Source organism: Bos mutus, chromosome 11 (genome assembly GCF_027580195.1).
Source record: "Bos mutus isolate GX-2022 chromosome 11, NWIPB_WYAK_1.1, whole genome shotgun sequence".
Lineage (NCBI taxonomy): Eukaryota > Metazoa > Chordata > Mammalia > Artiodactyla > Bovidae > Bos > Bos mutus.
In genome coordinates, this window is record NC_091627.1 from 102,706,747 (window position 1) to 102,728,757 (window position 22,011).

Consider the following 22,011-nt stretch of genomic DNA (forward strand, 5'->3'; position numbering starts at 1 on the left):
TGACGAGAAGGCCCACTCGCCACCCTAGGTCGCTCACGGTAAGCAGGCGCCACAGGGCACCTGGTTGGGCCCTGGAACACACACTCACACATCCTCACACACACCCTGGGTGGCTCAGGAGTTTGGACCGTGTTTCCTAACAAGATATTCACAATGTTACTTCTATAACTGGAATACTTAACTAAGTGAAGAATTACATGCCGAGAAAAGAAAGGAATTATAAATTACGGTGACAATGAGGAGAAATAAACATTTCATTTAGTGAAAAATGGCACGTTTATTTTGCCAGCACAGAAAATGAAGACTGGCCACCATCTGCTCCGTGCTTTGCCCAGGAAACCGTTCCCCAGCTCCTGATAGGGGTGCCCGCAGACCAGGAAACCGTTCCCCAGCTCCTGATGGGGGTGCCCACGGACCAGGAAACCGTTCCCCAGCTCCTGATGGGGGTGCCCGCGGACCAGCAACATCAGCTTCCTGGGAGCCCGTTAGAGATGCCAAACCCCAGATCTGCTGTTAACAAGATTCTCAGGGGACATAGATGCACAATGACATCTCATAAGCTCTGCTCCAGAAACACCCAGGTGTATAGGTTTCAGACTTGGCCAGGTAACAGGCAGCCAGCACCAGCAGGTCCCTATGTCCCTTTAGGAAAACACTGCCATTTCTCTTAGAAATACACTTAGATCTTTTCTTCAGACGCAAGCCAAACCCAGGGCACCGTCATCTTGCCATCATTCCTGTATCTGGCTTCTTCTCAGTCAAGTTCATGGACAGGTTTCTATGCTCTGTGTCAAAATCACATGAAGGGCTTATGACTTTCCTGAAAACCTGAAATTCTATTGTAAAAAGGGGAAGAAGGGAAGAATCTGGAGAATAAAGTAATAGAAAACCAAAGTCATTTCATTTGGAATCAAAAGGGAGTGAGTTTATCATCGTTTTCTAAATCTACCTGAACATGCTTTGAAAAGCAAGTGGCACCTTCTAATAAGAGGTGTCTGTATTTCATTTTCTCTTTTGAGCCTTAAAATGGAGAGCTTCACTCAGACAATTTGTATGTCAATATGTGTGTGTGTACACTCGTGTTTTCTGACTCTGCGACCCCATGGACTGTAGCCCACCAGGCTCCTCTGTCCATGGCATTTCCCAGGCAAGAATACAGGTTGCCATTTCCTTCTCCAGGGGATCCTCCTGACCCAGGGACCGAACCCGCGTCTCTTGCATCTCCTATACTGGCAGGCAGATTCTTTACCACAGGTGCCACCTGGGAAGCCCATATATCAGTATAAGGACCACCAAACAGTTAAACTAGGAAATCCAGAAAACCCTGCCTTGTTTGGTCTCAAGGCAAAAGGCCTACATCCTTTCGGGCACTGCGCTGACGCAGGACCAGGATGAAGCAGGAACATGAACCGACGGCCTGGGACCCTGTCTCTCCTCCATTTCATCCTGCAGTGGTTTGTTTTGGCAGAGGACACCGTGGACGGAACTTTCAATGCAATTCACACATTTGTCTTAATTAAGATCTGAAAACTCCATCTTTGAAAGAACTGACATCTACATGAGAATCTATTTTTAAAAATCCATTAGAGCGTCTGTGAGTGGGCATATGTGAGCAACCCTGGATTCCAGGATTTTAGCTGGGAAATGAGAGTGGGCACCCACCTTTGTACTGATGGAGGTCGGTCAGGTTCTCCTGGTAGGTGAGGATGATGGTCTGGTACTGTGTGACAATCTGACGCCGGAGGCTCTCCCAGCATGGGGACAGCTCCCCCAGCTCCTCCAGTTCACATACTCTGCAAGCAAAACACACACGTCAGGCCATGGCGCCCACTCCCTCCTGGCAGAGGCTCAGGAGTCCTGAGCATCCGGGAGGCCAGATGGTCGTGGACGTGTCACTGACGCTCAGGGAAGGCCCTGTGGGTCTGAAGGGCCAGCAGCGGGGCAGCACGGCAGACGGCTCCACATGCGGCTGTAAGAAAGGTGGGCAACCGCTGACCGTGTGGAAACTGCACAGACAAGCTTTCCGTAGGAACCTAGTTCAGGGAAAACACAGCGAAGGACTGGAGAGGGGAGTGGCTCTGCCGTGGCCCCTGTGACCATGCACGTTTCCAGGGGCCACAAGAGCTTGAGCTGCAGCCCACTGGAGTCTGACCCTCCCAGATCACAAGAGGACTAGAGCCTGAGGGCAACCCTCTCCCCTCTCCTCATCCCCACCAGGGTCTGTCACTGCCCCCTGGGTTCTGGGAAGCATGGGCCTTTCCGCCCTCCCAGAGCAGAGCTGCAGAACATAAAGCTGTCCAATGAGCCTGCAGCTGGGCTGCTCAGCAGTGGGGGTCCCACAGCTGCCAGGCCCTAGAGTCTCACTGGCATCCTTTCCAGGTCTGGGACAAGGACCCTGGGAAACCGGCAACTTCAGCCATGGCTCCCGTCACTGTCTGTATAAGTGATGAACTGTCCGGATGCGAAAGGTATGAGGGTGAGGGGAGACGAGGACAAGAAAGAAAGGACTTGGGACCTCCACAAAAATGAAAGCTGTTTAAGAACTGAAATATATGGGACTTCCCCGGTGGTCCAGTGGCTAAGAACCTGCGATTCTACTTCAGAGGCATGGGTTCAATCCCTGGCTGGGGAAGTAAGATCCTGCCTGCCACGCAGCATGGCCAAAGAGACAGAAATGATATATAATCTCAGCTCGGCAGGAAATAATAGCTGCATAATCAGACTACTGAACACACACAATGGATTTTTTTAAAAGGATAACCATTTTAGGAAACTGGGAAGAAAGTATAAAAGACCTAAAGTCCTCATCATTTATGAGGATTTCCCTTTCCTACTCAGGAGTTAATCCCTGAAATTGATTGAGAGTGCTCTGTGCATATATACAGAAATACAGCAGAAAACACTGACGTGGCTGAAGTGGCTGTTTCTTGGGAAATAAACAAGCATCTCAGCATCTCAAGACTTGCATTTTTTGTAAAAAGCCTTTCGCACTCTTTCACTTTTTACACTATGCACTTTTTCCTCTGGGGGGCTAATTTTATAAATGTTTTTAGGAATCTACTAAATTATCTGAAGTTAAAAAGTCATACCATTTTATCATTATTAAATCAGCAAAAGGAATGCTGAAGCGGGGGGAACATGTGCTCGGTGCTGGCACAGCTGGCCTGTCAGGCAGGCGATCTTGTGACTTCCTCACACACAAACGGGGGACACAGTTGAGCAAACTGAGCCCAGGCTGAGGAGTAGGCAGGCGGCAAGGCTGGGTGTGCAACCAGGCCTGGCTGCGGTCCGTGCTCACCCGCCCGGCCTATGAGCTTTCCTGCGGGAAGGGGCGGCCGCCAGGAGCCCTGGGCCTCACCTGGCCGCGTCCTCCTCCAGCAGGAGCTTCACAAACTGCCGGGGCACGTGCAGGGACAGCACGCTCTCTGCCATCTGCTCCAGGATCCGCAGGTGGTTGCCCTCGGTGGTCGGGAAGCGGTACATGCGGCAGATGGCACCACCAAACACTGAGGCGGGAGAGAGACAGCTGCAGTGAGCGGGTATGGGCCGCCGTGGCCCCCCCAGCCTACATGGGGCCCTCACCCCCAGGTCTCCCTGCTGTTTATCTCCAGGGAATCCGAACACTTAAACCCAAGCTCACCGAGTGACTGAGCCTCAATGCTCCTGCCCCGAGACATGCAGTCTTGTCATCCCAGACCATGTCCCTGGCTTGGAGGTGCTAGGACTGGGTAGGGAGGCCACTGGTCATCGAGTCATCAAGACAGGGCAAAAGGAAGGAGAAGCCCCTCCCCTGGAGGGTCACCAGTTCCCAATACGCTGAACCAAAGAATGGCACGCTGGTGTGCAGGGAGGTGACCACTGGCGGACACATCCGTGACGATCGGAGCAGGTGGGGGAGGGGACCGCAGGCCCAGGTGGACACTCACGAGTGGCAAGAGTACCCACGGAGGAAGCTGTTTACCCGATTTCAGTAAAGTGTCTTTTCGCAACGAAGCGTACTTGGATCGGATCCCCAAGGCCTCAGTCAAGCTCTCGTCAACAGGCAGAACCATCTAAAAACACATACACACAAGCATGACGAAACTGCCTCGGACTCCAGGGCGCATCATAGACATAAAAGCCTCCTTGAAACTCATATCCACAGTCAGCTCTATGAGAAACACCCAGCCCCAGCCACAAACAAGAGAGGCCACCGCCTGGGACACTGAACGCCCTCCGCCCACAGTTTTCTAGAAATGCACTCTTCTGACCGAGTCACTTCCCTTTGTCTCTGAGTGTTTTGCTGTGTGGGATGAAAGGGCGGTGGTAGACAGGCCCGAGAGTATTTCCACAGCTAACGTTTCAGACTTGTTTTGGGTACGGTGAGAGATCTCTGTATTTTACAATGACTACTTGCCAGTGTTTGGGCTATAAGAGCTCTTGTTTGCGAGTGTCTGTGTGAGCAGCTGTGCATGAGGAGGGCAGGGAGAGGTGGGTGGGGGGCGCAGGTGTGCGATGGGGCCCAGGCAGCCATGGGCAGGGAGTGTCTGGGAGAGGAAGACCTTAACCCACCCTCAGAGACAACCTGGGTCTCAGTCCACACCCGCAAGCCACCTCTCCCCTCCCGCCTGCAGCTCCCGCTATTGAGGAGCCAGCTGTGACCTGGAACAGAGGCTGGGGAGCCCCCTCTCTACCGGTTAAGTGCCTGAGGGCGCAGGCATGTCCAGTAGGGGCCCCACTGTCCCATCCCCTGAACTCAGAGGCCACGTGCATTAGGAGGGCCCTCCAGCCCACCCAGAGGGAGAAGATGCTGTGCTCACCCTCCCGTTGACGGTGTCCAGAGACCGGGTCACTGGGGGCCGCTGATCCGACTTCTCCTCCATCTGCCAGCCCATCACGGTGATGTTGCCCACGCGGTCACTCTCTGCAGACCTGCAATCAGCAGTGCCCTTCGGCATTGGTGCTGTGACTGGGCTTCACCTTCTGCTAAATGCAAAGCTCAGCATCCCGGGTGCTCGAGGGGTCCTGGGGGAACCAGGATGGGGCTGGCTGGTTGGCCCAATAGCAGCTGCCACATGCGGGGGCTCTGAGGGCAGCAGGTGAGCAAAGGTGGGGCCGCAAGGGAAGGCCGTGTCTGGGAGGGGGCAACGCCCCATGGGGAAGCACGGACGTGCCAGTAAAGCGGGAGGGGCAAAGCCACCGCCCGCGTGGGAGGCCGGGGCCCCTCAGCCCTGGGCTGCCCCTCCCCTGAGAGTGACGGGGACACATCTCAGAGTCAGGACCCAGAGCATCTTCTTCTGGCACACGACCCCTTTCTGCTCCATCTACTCCACCCTCAAGCTCTGATTAGCCTCAAGGCCTAGGTCTGGACCCCAGTTAGCAGAGGTCACACGGGAATTCCCAAAGCCTCTGAATCCTTCGTGATACAGCTGAGGCCCCTCTAGCCCCGGTCAGTTTCACCCCAAGACCCCTCAGGGTGACTGCCGGCTGCCTGGGCCCCTCCGATTCATCCCAGGAAGCTCTGATTCATAAAGCAATACTGTGAAGCCTTGGGTTTTTTATCTGAAGTGTGGGACTTAGCCAGGCTGTAAGTTTTTGCATGGTCACGTCCATCCACTGACCGTACCCTTTGTGATTCATTCTCATGGTTCTCGTGCCTGGGAAAGTCAACCCCAGTCACACTGTTCAGTGACCATCTCTAGCTCCTTTTAAAAAGGATGATGTCCAACCAGAATCAGCTCTGGCAATGGATGAACCTGAGTGTTTTCCTCTAACCATCCTTCCCCAAAGCGAACCCACCCATTCTCCCAAGACCCTTCTCTCGTCCTGAGTCAGGCTCTCCACACACACAGGATCACTGCAGGGCAAGCCCTCCCCAGCACCTGCAGTGCTGTCATCTCCGCATCTTCAGAATGTCATACTACTGGCCAAGAATTCATCTCCTACATCAAAACTGTCTTGGCTATTTCAGACTATTTTCCCAATTTTTACATTATTTTGGGGAAAAAAAGATGGAGCGACAGAAAGAAAGAACACTCCATCAGGGTGGGACCTGCCCCTAAACTGAATTTGGGAAGAACTGACATCTTGACCCCATCACAGTGGGGGCGGCCCCTCCCTCCCCTCATTCGTTCCTTCCACAAATATTTCCTGAGCATCAGACACTGTTCTAAGTCTTGGGATACCTGCTGTCTGGGAGATCACATCCTACTAGGGGGGACAGATGACAGCCAAATACATTCGGTATAATTAGAGGTACACAAAGATTTTCCTTTAGGTCTGCATACTCCCATGAACACTGCACACTTCCGCTTCATGACACGCCCTCTGACAGGCTGAGGTTTTCTCTTTCTTCTCAATGACAACCACCTCCCCACAAGACTGGCTTCTGGGGACAGGGGTTGAGGGTAAGACACTCTCTCAATATAGGGTCGACCTTCCCCATCCGTCCCCAGACCTTGTGATTCCAGATCCTTGCAGACAGACAAAATTAAATACCAACCTTAGTGTTAAATACAACCTATGGTGCCTGTCCTGGAGCAGATCTTTGACGACAAAAGTTCCGGACCCCAGCAAGTACATCTGCGGGAGAGGGGAGACAGCATTAGTGCCCAGGCCGTGCCTCTCCTCCAGCTCTTGGGGCGGCAGTGGGTTGGTGGGGGGATACGGCTGGCTGGCTCTCTCAACACATCTGACTTCATCTCAGGAGCCCAGTGGGAGGCTCAGAAAGATGTTCCCAAAGACAAAAACACCTGGACATTAATTCGTAAGCCAGGAATAAAGTCAGTCTTATGTTCACCTCCCAGACAATTATGTAGCTTTAAAAAAAGAAGGGAAGAACATCCCACGAACAACAACATGGTACTTAACTGTTCCCTGAGATCTGTCCTTGACATCATACACGGACAGCTTGATCTGTGTCATCTGATTGATGAGAGAGTCTTGAAAGAAGGCAATGCTGCTTAGAAATATAGGATCATTGGTTCCCTACAATAGAAAAAAAAAAAAAATCAGAATACAGAGTTGCATTTTCCTTAAGTGGTTGCTTTTGAAATACACCAACATTCTCAGAAGAAGAAACTAACTAACATCTTACCAGCTTGGATCAACAGGAATGCAAACAGGCTTTACAGGGATGCAGACAAGCCAAACTCTGCTTTCCAAGAAAGACAAAGCCTGTAGGCCCAGATACCACGAATAGATCACCACATGCTGGGCCCACGAGCTCACCCTAAGGGCTCCTCCCCCAGCAGGAAAGACTTTCTGTAACTACTCTTACCACTTCAGATGTATTTGGATCTACTACTGTAGGCTATTCCTTTAAGCTGAGGCAGATGGAAAGATGAAAGAGGAAATGAATAGTCAGAATTGTTTATTTCTAGAATCCTGGGTTTGTAAGAATGGAGGTCCAGCTTTTTTAAGGTTGTCTTTTTCTGAGGATGAGCTGCGAGTCTCTAGATCATAGGTGACCATTTCTTGGCAGCCCAGCCCTGACCTCAAACGCCATTATATTAAACTCGCTTCCTCAGGTGGTGGTTAGTGATCTTGGCCAAACTGTTAGCAGTTCTTGTCTGTACCGGCAGTTCCAGATCTGATGTCTTGCCACCTGCTGGACAGTCTCATCCCCACCCCACCCTGCAGTGACCTGCTGGGGCCACAGCCCCACCCAACCACTCCATCTGCTAGTTCAGACTCCCTCTGACTCTCCTTCCAAGGAGGCTCCAGATCCAGGCACCGGCTCTGCTGCCTTCTCTGTTGTTCTGAACCACCCAGGGACAATTCACCCCTGCAAGTTCCACCTGCAGAGCCTCCCTCTCACGCCCCCTTCTTCCCATTCCTCCCCGCTGCCAGTGAGGGCCCAGATCACTCCCCCAGGACCTGCCTTAAACACACCTGCAGACCAGCCGGCTACGGCGCGGCCAGACCCCCTGCACCCCTGCGGTGTCTCGTGCGCAGTGAGCGGGACAGGCCCCCGTCCCCACGCACTGTCCCGCTCGCTCTGCCCTCACACGGCCCACACTCCGCTCGTCTGCAGGGAGCCGTTCACTTCAGCCGCCTCACCCACAGCCTGGTAGACTCCCTGAGGCAGGGGCGGGGCTCAAGTCTCACTGTGTCATCCACAGCTCCCAGTGCTTTGTGGGTAGGCCGTGCTAGACAAATGGTAGAAACCAGAACTGTTGGCTTGAACTTGAAATAAATTTTCAAGGTAATGAGAGGGTCTATCAGGCAAAATGTAAAACTTGGAAAGAAGGAGAAATGCAGTCTGCTTGCTGGAGACTGCCAGGGAGGGCAACATTCACACAGAAACTCACATCACCAACAAAATCTTACAGGAGCTCACACCAGCCACCTCCTACACTTAGTTTCATAACTTACGTAATGTGCTCAATTATCTAAAGAAATCCAGTAAAATTCCTGAGGTGACTGTATCATTTCATTTCATGTACAGAGTAAACACATAACATACAACTCAAAAAAGGATATAAAAATACAAACCAATAAAAAGTGTGGCTAGTACGAGGGTTGGTTGATAATTAACATTCTCTAAACTCTGATTAAAGACCACAAGTGTCCAAAAGTAGCAGCCAATTAGAGATGAGAAGGGAGTATGAGGTGTTACCTCTTAAAAAGCAATCTACCTTAGAGGATCACTGTTTAAAAACAGCCAGCCAATAGATAATCAACAACTGTAAAGGATATGGCAAATCAAGGGTTTCTCTGATGGCTCTGTGGTAACGAGCCCCCTGCCAATGCAGGGTACTTGGGTTCGACCCCTGGAGGAGGAAATGGCAACCCACTCCATATTCCTGCCTGGAGAATCCCATGGACAGAGGAGCCTGGCGAGCTACGGTCCATGGGGTCGCAGAGTCGGACCCAACTGAGTGACTACAGACAACATGGCAAATAAAAGCACCACCCAGAGGAGTAAGTGTGATGAAAGATACCAGTGTGCTGAACGTTCGTGCAAGAAGAAAACAATCTGCAGGAATAAACCTCAGCTACGGGTGCTCAGGGCACTGAGCAGACCTCCCACCAGGACCAGAAGCAGTCTTGGAGCCGCCGGGGGCAAGAAGCACCCACCTCGATGATCTCCGTCTGTGCGTGCTTCGTCCAGAATGCCTGGGGTGGGGTGGTCACGCTCACTGCCACAAAGCTATTTGGTTTTCGATCAAGTGACGGAGTATGCAGCTCACTGCAGGCTACAAAATTAGAATAGAAATAAAATAAATAAAGTAGAAATGGTTCTTAAAAATCAGACTTCAGTTAGTTCTCGGTTCCAAACACACCCAAAGAAGGTAAAAGAAGTAAAACCCACACAACGGAATGAAATGATCACCCTTGACTACTGTTACAGGGAGGAGACTTTTTAAATTAGAAATGATCCCTTCTCATTCCTCCCAGCCTTCCTGGCCCCCAGGACAGCAATGCCATAACTGCCGATGGAAGGCTCTCTTCATCCACGGAATGGATGACACAGGAAAGGTCTGACCCGTGAAGTTTGACCTTAACAACTAATTGGAACTAAGCAGCCACAGAGTCTATGAAATCAAGACCCAGCTACACACGCCCACACCCAGGGCTGCTGCACTCCTAAGCTCACGGTGTCCCTGGGTCTGTGTGTGACATATGTTGGAAGCTAATTAAAATTCTATTGCAAAATAAAGGTTTTTTTTTTCTTTTTAAGAAAATCATGCTCATTCATTTTCCCTATAAGACTCATATCAAATTTGAGATTACTACACATGTGGCTTTTTAGAACTAAAGACACTTCACGAACTGTTTCAGTTAGAAAACGTATTGCACTAAGCATTTTGAAATAGATTGTAAGACTCAGATAAAGTGAAAGTGAAGTCGCTCACTCGTGTCCAACTCTTAGCGACCCCATAGACTGTAGGCTACCAGGCTCCTCCATCCATGGGATTTTCCAGGCAAGAGTACTGGAGTGGGGTGCCATTTCCTTCTCCAGAGGATCTTCCTGACCCAGGGATTGAACCCGGGTCTCCCACATTGCAGGCAGACGCTTTACCGTCTGAGCCACCAGGGAAGCCTTAATCAATCACAGAAGGGATCCACAATAAAAAGGATCATACTTCTTTGAATCTAACATGCCATCTACTGTAAAATGTATTATCAAAGAAAAAAAGGCCCATCGCCATTAACCTATGATATGCCATTAACTATAAGACACTTTCTGATTAAAAAGATACTAAAAGATGAGAAAGATATCCACCTTGTGACTGACGAAATATACGGTAAATCAAAGTCCAACACTCATAACAAGAACTGGCTTTTCTGGAGAGGCAATGAACATGCCCCAGAGTGCTGAAGGCCTCTGCTTAATTCCCAGAGTTCTGAAACAATTGATTGTTTTTAATTTTTTATAGAATTTTAGAAGTTACTTTCCATTTAGTTATTACAAAACATTGGCTGTATTCCCCATGCTGTGCAGTACATCCTCGAGCCTATCTTACACCCAGCAGTCTGTACCTCTCAGTCCCCTCGCCCCTATATGCCCCTTTCTGGCCCTCTCCACCAGAAACCACCAGTTTGTTCTCCATATCTGTGAGTCTACTTTTCTGTTATATTCACTAGTTTGTTGTGTTTTTTAGATTCCATAGATAAGTGGTATCCTACAGTGTTTATCTTTCTCTGACTGATTTCACTTAGCATAATGCCCTCCAAGTCTATCCATTTTGCTGCAAAGGACAAAATTTCATCCATTGTTAATGGCTGAGTAATATTCCATTGTTTATATTTCTCTCTGTGTGTGTGTGTGTGTGTACTCACATCTATAATATACACATATACAACAAATACATACACACGCCCTCCACATCTTCATCCATTCATCTGCTGATGGGCACTTAGGCTGTTTCAGCATCTTGGCAACTGAAATCATTGATCTGGACCGTTTTTTCACTGTCTTTATGGAGGAGAGGATTTTTAGAGGTCTTTACTCCTGTTCTCGTCATTCTCATTTATTTTTCAAATATTACTGGTGATTTAAAATTCATAAATTGATTTTTACTTCTGCCAATTAATTTACTTCTGAAAACTGATCTCTTTGTAATATGTTCTCATACATTTTTATGGGTTTTCATTACTTATTGGATATAATAAGACACAAAGAGCCTAGGTTTTCATTCAATGAGCTTTGACAATCATACACACTCACAAAACAAGATGACTTTCTCCATCAGACAAGAAAGCTCCCGTCCCACTTCTCAGTCAATTCCCCTGCCTGCGAACCACTTTCTGATTTTTACCATTTTTGTCCATTCTTGAATTTCTTGAACATAAATGGAATGTTTTCAAGATTCATCTGTATTGTTTATATACTGATAATTAATTCTTTTTAAAAACTGATGAATCATATTCCATTGTATGAATATACCAAAATTTACTTACCAGTCACTGTATGTTAATAGACAGTTGGGTTGTTTGCAGTTTTGAACCATTATAAATAAAGGTGCTATAGACATTCCTGGAGAAGGCGATAGCACCCCACTTGGAGAAGGTGATGGCACCCCACTCCAGTACTCTTGCCTGGAAAAGTCCCATGGACAGAGGAGCCTGGTAGGCTGCAGTCCATGGGGTCACAAAGAGTCGGACATGACTGAGCAACTTCACTTTCACTTTTCATTTTCATGCATTGGAGAAGGAAATGGCAACCCACTCCAGTGTTCTTGCCTGGAGAATCCCGGGGACCAGGGAGCCTGGTGGGCTGCCGTCTATGGGGTCGCACAGAGTCAGACACTACCTAGCAGCAGCAGCAGACATTCCTACTCACATCTTCTTGTGAACATGTTTTCTTTTTGCATAAGCACTTAGGAGTGGAACTTCCAGGTTACAGTAGAGAAGGATATGCTTAGCTTTGTAAGAAGCTGACAGATTCCTAAAGTGGCTGCATCACTTTATAATCTCACTGCAATTTACCAGAGCTCCAGTTGCTCTGAATCCCACCAACATTTGGTGGGTTAGCCTTTATCTTGGTTGTTCCAAAGAACGTGTTTTCATTTGCACTTCTGCGATGACTAATGACATTAAGCATCTTTTCACCATGTGTTTGTTCATTTTTCTAACTTCTTTTGTCAAGAGTCTGCTCAAGTCTTTTGTTCATTTTTAAATTGATTTTTTTACTGTCAATTTGTAAGCATTTTATCCTAGATCTGTCCTTTGTCAGGTACATGTGAATATTTTTCTCCAGTTTGTGGTTTATTTATTCATTTTCTCAAAGATTTCCAGAGTTTTTTATTTTAGATTTTTAATTTTAGACACTAGCAGGCAGAAAAACGTCCCTCCCCTCAAAAAGGGCCAAATTCTAATCCCAGGAACTTTTGAAAACATTATAATACAGGCAAAAGGACTTCATAGATGTAACTAAAGTCATGGAATCTTGACATGGAAAGATTACTGCAGATTATCTGGATGAGCTTAATCTAATCATATGAGCTCCTAAAAGTACAAAAGGAAGATGGAAGGGTGAGTTACAAAGGTGTGAATTAAAAAAAGACTAGGGAAGTTCTAAGCATGAAAGGCACTCAACCTGCCATTGCTGGCTGTGCAGAGAGAGAAAAGAGCCACAACCACAGAACGTGAGCGGCCTTTATAAGCAGAGAACAGGCCTCGACTGGTAGCTAGCAAAGAAATAGGGACCTCAGTCCTCAAACAACTTGAATGAATAAGGAGCCACCTTTAACCCTTGAGTCCCTAGGAAGGACTGGGGCCATGCTGATGCTTTGACTTTGGTGTTTATAAGATTGAGTAGAGACCTGGCTGAGCCCTTTGCTTTCTGACCTAAGGGAACTGTAAGATAATAAATTTGGCTTGTTTTAAGGTCTTATATTTCTTATATTGTGGTAATTTGTTACAGCAGCAATAGAAAACTAAAACATATCGTACTTCCTGCCAAGTGATCAATCTCTGCCTAACCTGAAGTTGTGGTTGTGAGTTCTCCAGTTTCTTTTCTTCCAGAAGCTTTAAGGTCTTGTTCTCTTTTTGAAACACAGTGTTATTATTTCTGTTTGGCTGTGCTGGGTCTCCGTTGCTGTGCGGACTTTTCTCCAGCGCTGTGGAGAGCGCGGGGGGCTACTCTTCAGTTGCGGTGCACGGGCGTCTCACTGAGGGGGCTTCCCTTGCTGCAGAGCGGGGGCTCCAGGCGTGTGGGCTTCCGCAGCTGCAGCTCCTGGCCTCCGAGCACAGGCTCAGTAGCCGTGGTGCATGCGCTTAGCTGCCCCGCCGTATGTGAGATCTTCCTAGACGAGAGACTGAACCCATGCCTCCTGCACTGGCAGGTGGATTCTTCACCACTGAGCCTCCAGGGAAGCCCCTGTTGTCTTTTTCAATTCTGTTCTACTTCTTCCATGATGTCTGCCTCCACATCAGAGATATGACTGTTCCGCTGTTCTCCGTCCTTTAAGCTATACCCCGCAGAGACCCTGGTCTGGTCTCTCTCGGCCTGCCCTCTCATCATGTGAGGCTAGAACACCTAGGTCTCTCAAAGCCCAGTGATGGCAGGTAGACTGAGATACAGCAAGTGGCCCGAGGCTGGAAAGACTGATGTCAGCTTAAGGGCTGATGGGCCAACTGCCGTGCTCAGAAAATACCTCCCTACGAGTGACGTTCTCTCCTGGCCTTGCCCGTATCCAACCTAAATCTCACCCAAGGTTTAATCCCTAGCTCAGTTCCATGACTTCCATGAAGCTTCCTCTCAGAGGCCCACAGTCACATCTCCTGCTTATCACTTACATAATCCTCTGGCACATTTCCATAGAAACCATTAATCCCTGATGTGTATGCAGTGTCTTTCCAACCAGAGCATCTGTGTCCCAGCTGAATAAATGCTACCGAGGTAAAACACATTTCAGGTGCCTATCATTTGAGCAATTCTATATCCTATGACTTATCCCAAGGAGAGAACCAACAAAACATGCGAAAGACCCAGGCACATGTACATTCACTGTTGGTGTTTACGACGGCAGACTGAAAAGACCGAAGTGTCCAGCAACAGGAGGCTGGTTACAATAAGCACGGCACGGTTACACAGCAGACTCTACGCAGGCATCTGGAACGATGAGGTGGCAGACCCACGCAGACCAAAACGAAAGGACGCCAGTGATGCTCTGCTACGTGGAAACCATATTAAGAACACTAGGGCGATGGAACTTCCCTAGCGGTACGTGGTTGGGACTCCGCCTTCCAACGCAGGGTCAGGGAGCGAAGATTCCCACGCGCCTCACGGCCAAAACACCAAAACACAGAAAACAGAAGGAATTAACAAATTAAAGACTTTCTAAAATGACTTTTAAAAAACAACAGGATGACAATTCTGTAAATAATTCCATCACCTCCACAACCAGAAATCATTAACAATTTCTGTATAGCACTGTGTGGGTGTAAAAAAATATCTGCAAAAGGATACATACCAAGATGCTGACTGTGGGTCTCTCTGATCGGGCTTTCTTTCCCTCTAACATTTTCTCTAATAAAGGTTTTTAAACGAGTGCTTTTCAGTTTTAAATTCTGTTTTTAAGATAAAATATTTGACCATTCAATTATCTGGCTCCTACTCCTCACCTTCTGTTTTGTGTGTGTATATAGTAAAATTCATTTAACATAAAACTCTCCCTCACCTTTTTAAGCTGTTTCTTCCTCCATATGTCTAATTAATATGACTATATTAGTGCCCTTGACTTGTCAGATTCAGAAATGTCCTGATTTCTAGATTTCTATTATAGGGTGAAGATTTTTATCTCCATTATATCAACTCTCATTCTCTCTCTATAGTCAGGTTAACTCAACGTTTTTGTTACATCCATGTCCTACATTATTAGAGCTGCTGCTGCTAAGTCACTTCAGTCGTGTCCAACTCTGTGCAACCCCATGGACCGCAGCCCAGCAGGCTCCCCCATCCCTGGGATTCTCCAGGCAAGAACACTGGAGTGGGTTGCCATTTCCTTCTCCAATGTATTAAAGTGAAAAGTGAAAGTGAAGTCGCTCAGTCGTGCCCGACTCCTAGCGACCCCATGGACTACAGCCCACCAGGCTCCTCCGTCCATGGGATTTTCCAGGCAAGAGTACTGGAGTGGGGTGCCATTGCCTTCTCCGATTAGAGCTAAGCAAATACTATTCATTAAAGGATTTCTGTGACTTCTCTCCTGTGTTGGGCTGTTTCCTGGATCTTCCTTTTCCTCGGTTTATTCCCTCTTTTGGATCGTTTTATTTACTCATTTCTGGCTGGGCTGGGTCTTCCTTGCTGTGCAGGCTTTTTCTCTGGGTGCGGCGAGTGGGGGCTGCTCTCTAGCTGTGGCGTGCGGGTTTCGCACTTGCAGCGGCTTCTCTTATTGCGGAGCTCGGGCTCTAGGGCACGCGGGCTTCAGCAGTCGTGATGCACAGGCTTAGTTACTCCACAACGCAGGCGTTCTTCCTGGACCAGCGATCGAACCTGTGTCCCCTGCATTGGCAGGAGGACTCTTAACCACAGGACTCCCAGGGAAGCCCAAGTTCTATTGTTTCTAATCTTTTTCTTTTTCATGTTGTGAGCCTTCCAGCAATCTCTTCTTTCATTTTGCTTTATATCACCTTCGAGGAATAATTTGTATGTAAAACACATCCGCTTTAAGTGTGGCACTCGGTTCTGATCAGCGCACACACTCCTAGACCCACCACTTCTGTCCAGACAGGGAGCACCTCCATCGCCCCAAAGGGCTCCCTGTGCTCCCTGCCCTCACCTCGCTCCCAGGTAAGCATTAACCTGTGCGCTCTCGCTACAGACTCGTCCTTCTGACTTTCACGAAAATGGAGTTACACAACACCCAGCCTCTTGTTACGGCTTCTTTCACTTTTCACACTTTTCACGGATTCTGAGACGCACCCAGGGGTGTGTCAGGGACTTGGGCCTTCTCTCAGCTGAGCAGCCATCCTCTGTACGCACATAACATAGTTAATCTTCCAGCTGATGGACGCTGTTTCCAGTGCTGGTTATTACAAATAAGACTGCGATCAGCACACGTGCGCCCGTCCTCGTCAGCACAGGCAAACGTACATTCGGTTCTAAAAAGGCGGTCTCAGGAGGCGGCGGGGCATGCTGGCCTAGGCAGGCTCCCCGACAGTAACAGGGTGGCCAGCTGACTGCTTTGGTTGGGTTCCAAAGGCCAGCATTTCTGCATCTCTGTGGAGGACTGAGTTTACTTTCACCAGAGAGAGCCTCCAGCCTTGAGGAGTAGCCAGGCAGAATTAGGATGGGAAGGAGGGTGGGGACGGCGAGGTGGGCACGCCTCACTCAGCAGCCTTTCAGGGACAGGACAAGGAGAGGAATACCAGTGAGTGTTGGGCCCTGGAGAAGAAGCTCCTGAGGGTGAGCCCACAGTGAGCCATGCTGCCCGACTCCAGGCACGCTCTCACTGAGGCTCAAGAGCGAGGAGCACGAGGGCGTCAGTGCCTCTGCTCGTGGAGCAAGGATCTGAGCGCCAGAGAGCAACACCGCAGGGAGAGCAACGTGGCCCTGAGCCCCATGTCCTCACCCCTCCTGCCTCTCCCCAGCGAGGCTGACTTTGCATCTCTGGGGCCCCCTCCTGCCCGCTTCCCACCACCAGCCTGGACGGAGCACATGTGGAGGAGACGGGCATCCCATGCCAGGCAGCTGAGGTCCCCTCCCACGTGCAGGAGGCTCCCACGGGCCTCTCGGCCTCCGCTTCTCAGAAGCACTTCCACAGCCGTGGTGGCAGTGCCAAGGTCTCTGGACAAACTCCTGCCAGTTGCGGTGCTTTTGTCTCGGGTTTTAAGCTGCATGTATATTAACACAAAAAATTACAGACACCTACCTAAGCTGAATTCTAAAATGGGCTCATCTGGATCTTGTACGTTTCCTGGATAAAAGAGAAATGACAAAAAAATCAGCCTTAATCAACTTTTCCCTGCTTTCCGATTTGATGCAAAAAGCCCAGTCACCAGTGGCGACACAGTATCCATACATCAAACCAGCAAGCTCTACATTTTGAACTTACAGTGATGTACTGATATGTCAATTACTCCTCAATAAAATGGGATTGGAGGGGGGGGAACCCAACACTCTGCCTTCTCCCAAACTGTTACATGAGATGATTTGAGATTCCTAAGAAGTTGCGGACCCCGAGACTAAACCCCTCCCCCTGGGCCTGCACATCCACAATGCAAAGGGCTTTTACTATGGTCTGGGCACCGGTCACACAGGCACTGTGGACACTCCCGCATTACCTACTGGCCAGTGAGCCCTGGAGGTGCCCACGCAACCTGGAAAACCCTGGCAGGCAGGTTCCAGGGGATGCAAGTCCCAGGAAGAGGGCTGACTTTCCCTATTCCAGTTCAAATGGGGCTGCCCGGCCCCGCACCCCCTGGCACTGCCACCGCGAGGGCCCACAGGCAGCCTGCTGAGGCTCACCTGCCAGAGAGAGGCCCAGCATGTCGCCTGCCACATCGATGGTGGAAGCCCGCTGCATCGCACGGGCCCTGGCACCATGGCGAGGGCTGTGCTCTCTTGCTGTCATGATGTCATTGGTGAGGATGACTTCCCGTTCCTGGGTCAGAGCACGCCTGAGTTTCCAGAAGCCCCGTCACCACGCCCTCGTCCCCTAAGGCGGCAGCTGTCCTGAGAAACAGGAACAAACACTGGTTTAAACAAACACACAAACTCAAAATACGGGGATGGGATGGTAACAGAGAGACACTGTGGCCTCATGAAGAGAGCACGTGACCTACACGGGCAAGATTCGGTGAAGCCAGGGTCCCCGGCAGGTGAGGAGGGGAGAGTCTGACGATCCAGGTCCTGTCTAATCACCTCCCCCTCTCCTCTCACCCACAGGACTCCATAAAGAGAGCAGGGTCTCTTCCACAGAGAAGTACCACATTAAATGATGGCTCAACATAATCATAAACTATGGCTGGGGTCGGCTTTATTATGATTTCCCATTGACGAATCTCGGAGGAGCTTTAAAATGATAAATCAGCTCATTACCATCTCTCTCCCGAAGGATAAGAGGTGTGGGAAGAGAGAGGTCTGCCGCCACTGGCCAAAATAGGACAGCAGAAGCTGGGGACCGAAGGCACGTCTCCAGCCTTGGTCTCTGCCCCTCAGGGCCACAGGAATCCCATGTATGTCACTCGGGCTTTCTTTCCCATAAGGCACGACCATCTGCACCTCAGTGGACAGTGCTGTGCTTCGGGCACGGGGTTTCTGGGCAAGGAGCCACCACAGGCTGAGCCGCCCAGATGCTCCGGCCAGCATGGAGCTCACGCGTTGCTCTAGGAAGCGGCGCACTCGGCGAGGAATGGGTTTCAGATTCTTCCAACCCTTTATGCCGCCATTCCTGCTGTCTCTAGCAGGAACCAACCTTCAGAAGCTCAAATAATTAGACCAGGCAATAAGGCTGGTTTACAATATCCCCTCAGAGAGTGGAAGAAGACAGCAGAGGAGGAAGTCAGGGAGACCTCCTGCCTCTCCACAAATACATCAATAGCTCATCAAAATATGGACCAGCTCCTACAGAGCAGCTTCTAAACAACAGCAGAAGACTCCAGGCCTCAAAAAAGAAATCAAACCAAAATTGTAAAGCAATCATCAATTAAAACTAAATAAATATGATTTTTAAAAAATCCCCTCAAAGGTCCCCATATATCTAGACACCCCGTGTTCTCCAAGGGTGTCAACACCTTTGCATCTGAAGGGCCTGAGCTCCCGCTCCTGGGTTAATTCACCCAGCAACTTACTGGACATGTTTGTCCTTGGGCCAGTAGAGACACGTGGCATCTCTTCACAGAAGCACATCCAAGTCCATCATCTAGAAATAGAAAAGTATAAATTAACAAGCTGAGCAGACATGAAGTGCTCGGGAATGCTTATTACAACGTGTATGTTATTATTTTCATGCCTAAAAACGGGGGGAAGCCCAGCGCTACTATACGCTCCTTTGTGCCCCATACACCAATCTAAACTTTTAACTCAAAAACAGATGTTTTGCTCAAACCCCCAAAGAATGAGAAACAGTGCTCATTCCTATCCCCGCTCCTGTGGTGATCAGGGGGAGGGCCTGCTGGGGAGCTGGGATGTGGCTCAGGGAAAGGAGCAGATAAGAGGCTGAGCCCAGGCTTCCTGCCACAAACGTCAGGCTCTGGGATGAGCTGGGCACCTCGGAGGCTCTGCTTTCTGGTGACTAAGACGAGGGGGGCTGGACCCACCTCTCAGGGCGACAGTGAGAAACTCACGTGTGAGGACAGCAGTGGGCACTGAAAACGCGGCTCCCAGCCCAGCGCGGCTGCCGGCCCTGCGAGCCTGCCCCAGAGCACAGCACTCGGCCCCGGCGCAGCGCAGCACCACCAGGGCTGCAGGGCAGACCTCGGCGGCCAGTGTGAGCATCTGAAACTGCAAACCCCCTCCCCTGCAGGCTGTGTTCCTTCCCCTCCTCCCGCGGGGCACCCAGGGACCTTGGGCCTGGGCACGTCAGAGAAGGGCAGTGGCCTGGCTGGGGACACCCCACAGAGGTCACCAAGGGGGAGACTAGACAGTGCGCCGACATCAAAAGGCATCAAGTCAAAAATACGCTGTGACAATGAAACAGATGGAGAAAGAACCTGCAGCACTAAGACCTGTATCTTACCATAACACTTACACAAATCACCAAAAAAAAAAAACTCACTAAAAATACAAGTGGCAAAAGGTATGAATTCATAAAAGAGGGATACTCACAGAAAATATTTTGGAAAAGTGACCAAACTCAATCATAATAATGAAAGAATGCTAAGTACGCCTAGAGTTATCTAAAGTAGGCTCCTTAAAGAGGTTTTGCTTCTTCTCCTAATGAGAATATGCTTTGCTCACTGACCTAGGGGAAACTCAACAGAGTTCTCCTGTACTACTGATAACATTCTGGAAAGGTCTGAATACTCTAGAAAGCAATCTGACATTATTTATCAAAATCTGTAAACAATACAAAATTCTCACCAAGGGTCCAGAGATGCCTATCGTTTGTAATGATAAATACAGGAAGCAATCTAAATGCCCAGCTACAGGTAAGTCCATTTCGGAACATCTGTGAGACACACCACTATCTGGCTGCTAAAATGATTATAATAAAGGCAACATACACACAAAAGTTCTTCAACCTCATTAGTCATCAGGAAAACACTAACCGTAACCATGAGATACCTCTGTGCACCCACCAGACAGCTAAACTGGAACAGACAGGCAGTACCAAGTGCTGACAAGGATGTGGAATAAGTGGGGCCCTGACACACTGCTGGTGGAGTGTAAGATGGTACAGCCGTACTGGGAAGCCCGCGGTATCTACCCACACTGAACACATATAACTCAGAGTGCAACTGCTCACAGAAACGCACACTTAGGTTCACCAAAAAGTGTGTAAAGAACACTGGAAGCAGTAACATTTATAATATTCAAAACCCAGAGGGACTTCCCCGGGGTGCAGTGGTTAAGAATCCACCTGCCACTGCAGAGGATGCGGGTTCGATCCCTGGTCCGGGAAGATTCCACGTGCCTCGGGGCAACTAAGCCTGCGCACAGCTAGAATCCTCGTGACGCAATGAAGATCCCACATGTCACAACTGAGACCTGACACAAATAAATTAATCAAAAGTAAAGAACATGGATGTTTCTATATTCAGAAAAAAAAAAACAAAACAGAAACAATCCAAGGGTCCATCAACAGCAGAACAGACAAACAACACGAACGACCCTAAGGAACAACGTCAAGGGGGAAAGCCAGACCCTCGAGAGCACGCTCGAGGCAACGCCATCGCTGTGAAGTTCGAGCGCTGGGAGGCGAGCGTGTGGTGTGGGAGGTCAGGACAGTGGTGTTAGTGTCTCTGAGGGGCAGACCTGGCCGGGGAGCGCGTGAGAGGCTGGGGGCAGGGGTGCCCTCTGGAGTGTTCCGTCTCCTGCTGATGGTTCTTTGAGTGGATTTACTGTGGGAAAAATTCACTGTGCTGTTTGTGAATGGTCTTTACACCCAATAAAAAGGCTGATCCTTTTAATGATTGTAATAAAAACAACAGCATGGAAAAGTGGTCATGTCAGCTCTGCACCTTGTGTGTTTTTAATGGGATGTTCTACCTGTGCTCTGGCTAAAGACATTTAAAAAGAAGGGCCCAGACGCCCAGAGCTGTCAGGGACCACATCTTAACGATGGCCATGTCTGGGGGCGTGCCAGAAGCATTTTCTTTCTCAGCTTACTGCCACGCTCCTGAATCACTGAGAACCGCACCTCGCACTGGCCAGAGGCAGGGGGGGCACCCAGAAATCCCCTTACTTGCCCGGCTGCCTGCGCAGCGCGCTACCCGCGTCATCCCCTTCATCGTCGGGACAGGGGAGACAGGCCACCCGCACCACACCTGCACCCCGATGGCCTGTCTCCCCAGGAAGGTTCCTCAACCAGCCCAGCCCCGCCTCTTGCAGGGTGCCCAGCCACCCCCCGCTCCCGCCCCATCCCCTGGACGGTGGCGGATACCAGAGGCCCTGTGAGACTCTGGGGATAGCTTAAAGAGGAACATCTCCAGGCTAATTTTACACTTGACAGAGTGAACAGATCAGAGAAGCTTTTAGGTCAAAAGGATCTCAGAAGCCGCTTCATGGTTTTGGGGAGGCATCTAATTAAGACCGGCAATTTAAGTCGAGACCCAGAACACGAAGCTAATTTGCACAGCTGAACTCGACTTCCCTTATTAGTCTCATTAATTTAAGTTAATTCACCTAGGATTCTGATATTCCCAAGGTCCCTGGTTTCCTCCTAGCCCCATTTGAAGACCGGTGCTCATTAGCGAGAAAAAGTGACATTTAAAGAGGACAGCAAGGGCGGGGAATTGTCTAGAAGGACATGAATTTTTAGGAAAGAAGCAAGAACTTCTGAAACTATCTGCCTTGGCTCCTCACTGTGAGAGATGTGTAACCTCCTCCATCCAACGTCCCTTCCACTGCTGGGGGCAGGGAGACGTGGCCAAGGACGGGGAGGACCCATGGCTCACACAGCTTTGCTTCTGGAGGAG

The 22,011-nt window shown here is 49.5% G+C and overlaps 1 protein-coding gene across 15 annotated transcripts in view; it reads right to left on the reverse strand.

The window, feature by feature from the left end:
* Positions 1–22,011, reverse strand: part of INPP4A (inositol polyphosphate-4-phosphatase type I A) — a 118,744-nt gene that overhangs the window by 34,733 nt on the left and 62,000 nt on the right. For all 15 annotated transcript variants that reach the window (XM_070379987.1, XM_070379996.1, XM_070379992.1 and 12 more), the window contains exons 2-11: positions 18,724–18,794; positions 17,399–17,605; positions 16,803–16,847; positions 9,061–9,179; positions 6,850–6,966; positions 6,482–6,561; positions 4,800–4,911; positions 3,962–4,052; positions 3,359–3,506; positions 1,663–1,793 (exon numbers count right to left, since the gene is read on the reverse strand). In XM_070379987.1, the coding sequence (XP_070236088.1) occupies positions 1,663–1,793; positions 3,359–3,506; positions 3,962–4,052; positions 4,800–4,911; positions 6,482–6,561; positions 6,850–6,966; positions 9,061–9,179; positions 16,803–16,847; positions 17,399–17,504 (949 nt within the window). In that variant the 5' untranslated portion in view covers positions 17,505–17,605; positions 18,724–18,794. The remainder of the gene's footprint in view (positions 1–1,662; positions 1,794–3,358; positions 3,507–3,961; positions 4,053–4,799; positions 4,912–6,481; positions 6,562–6,849; positions 6,967–9,060; positions 9,180–16,802; positions 16,848–17,398; positions 17,606–18,723; positions 18,795–22,011) is intronic.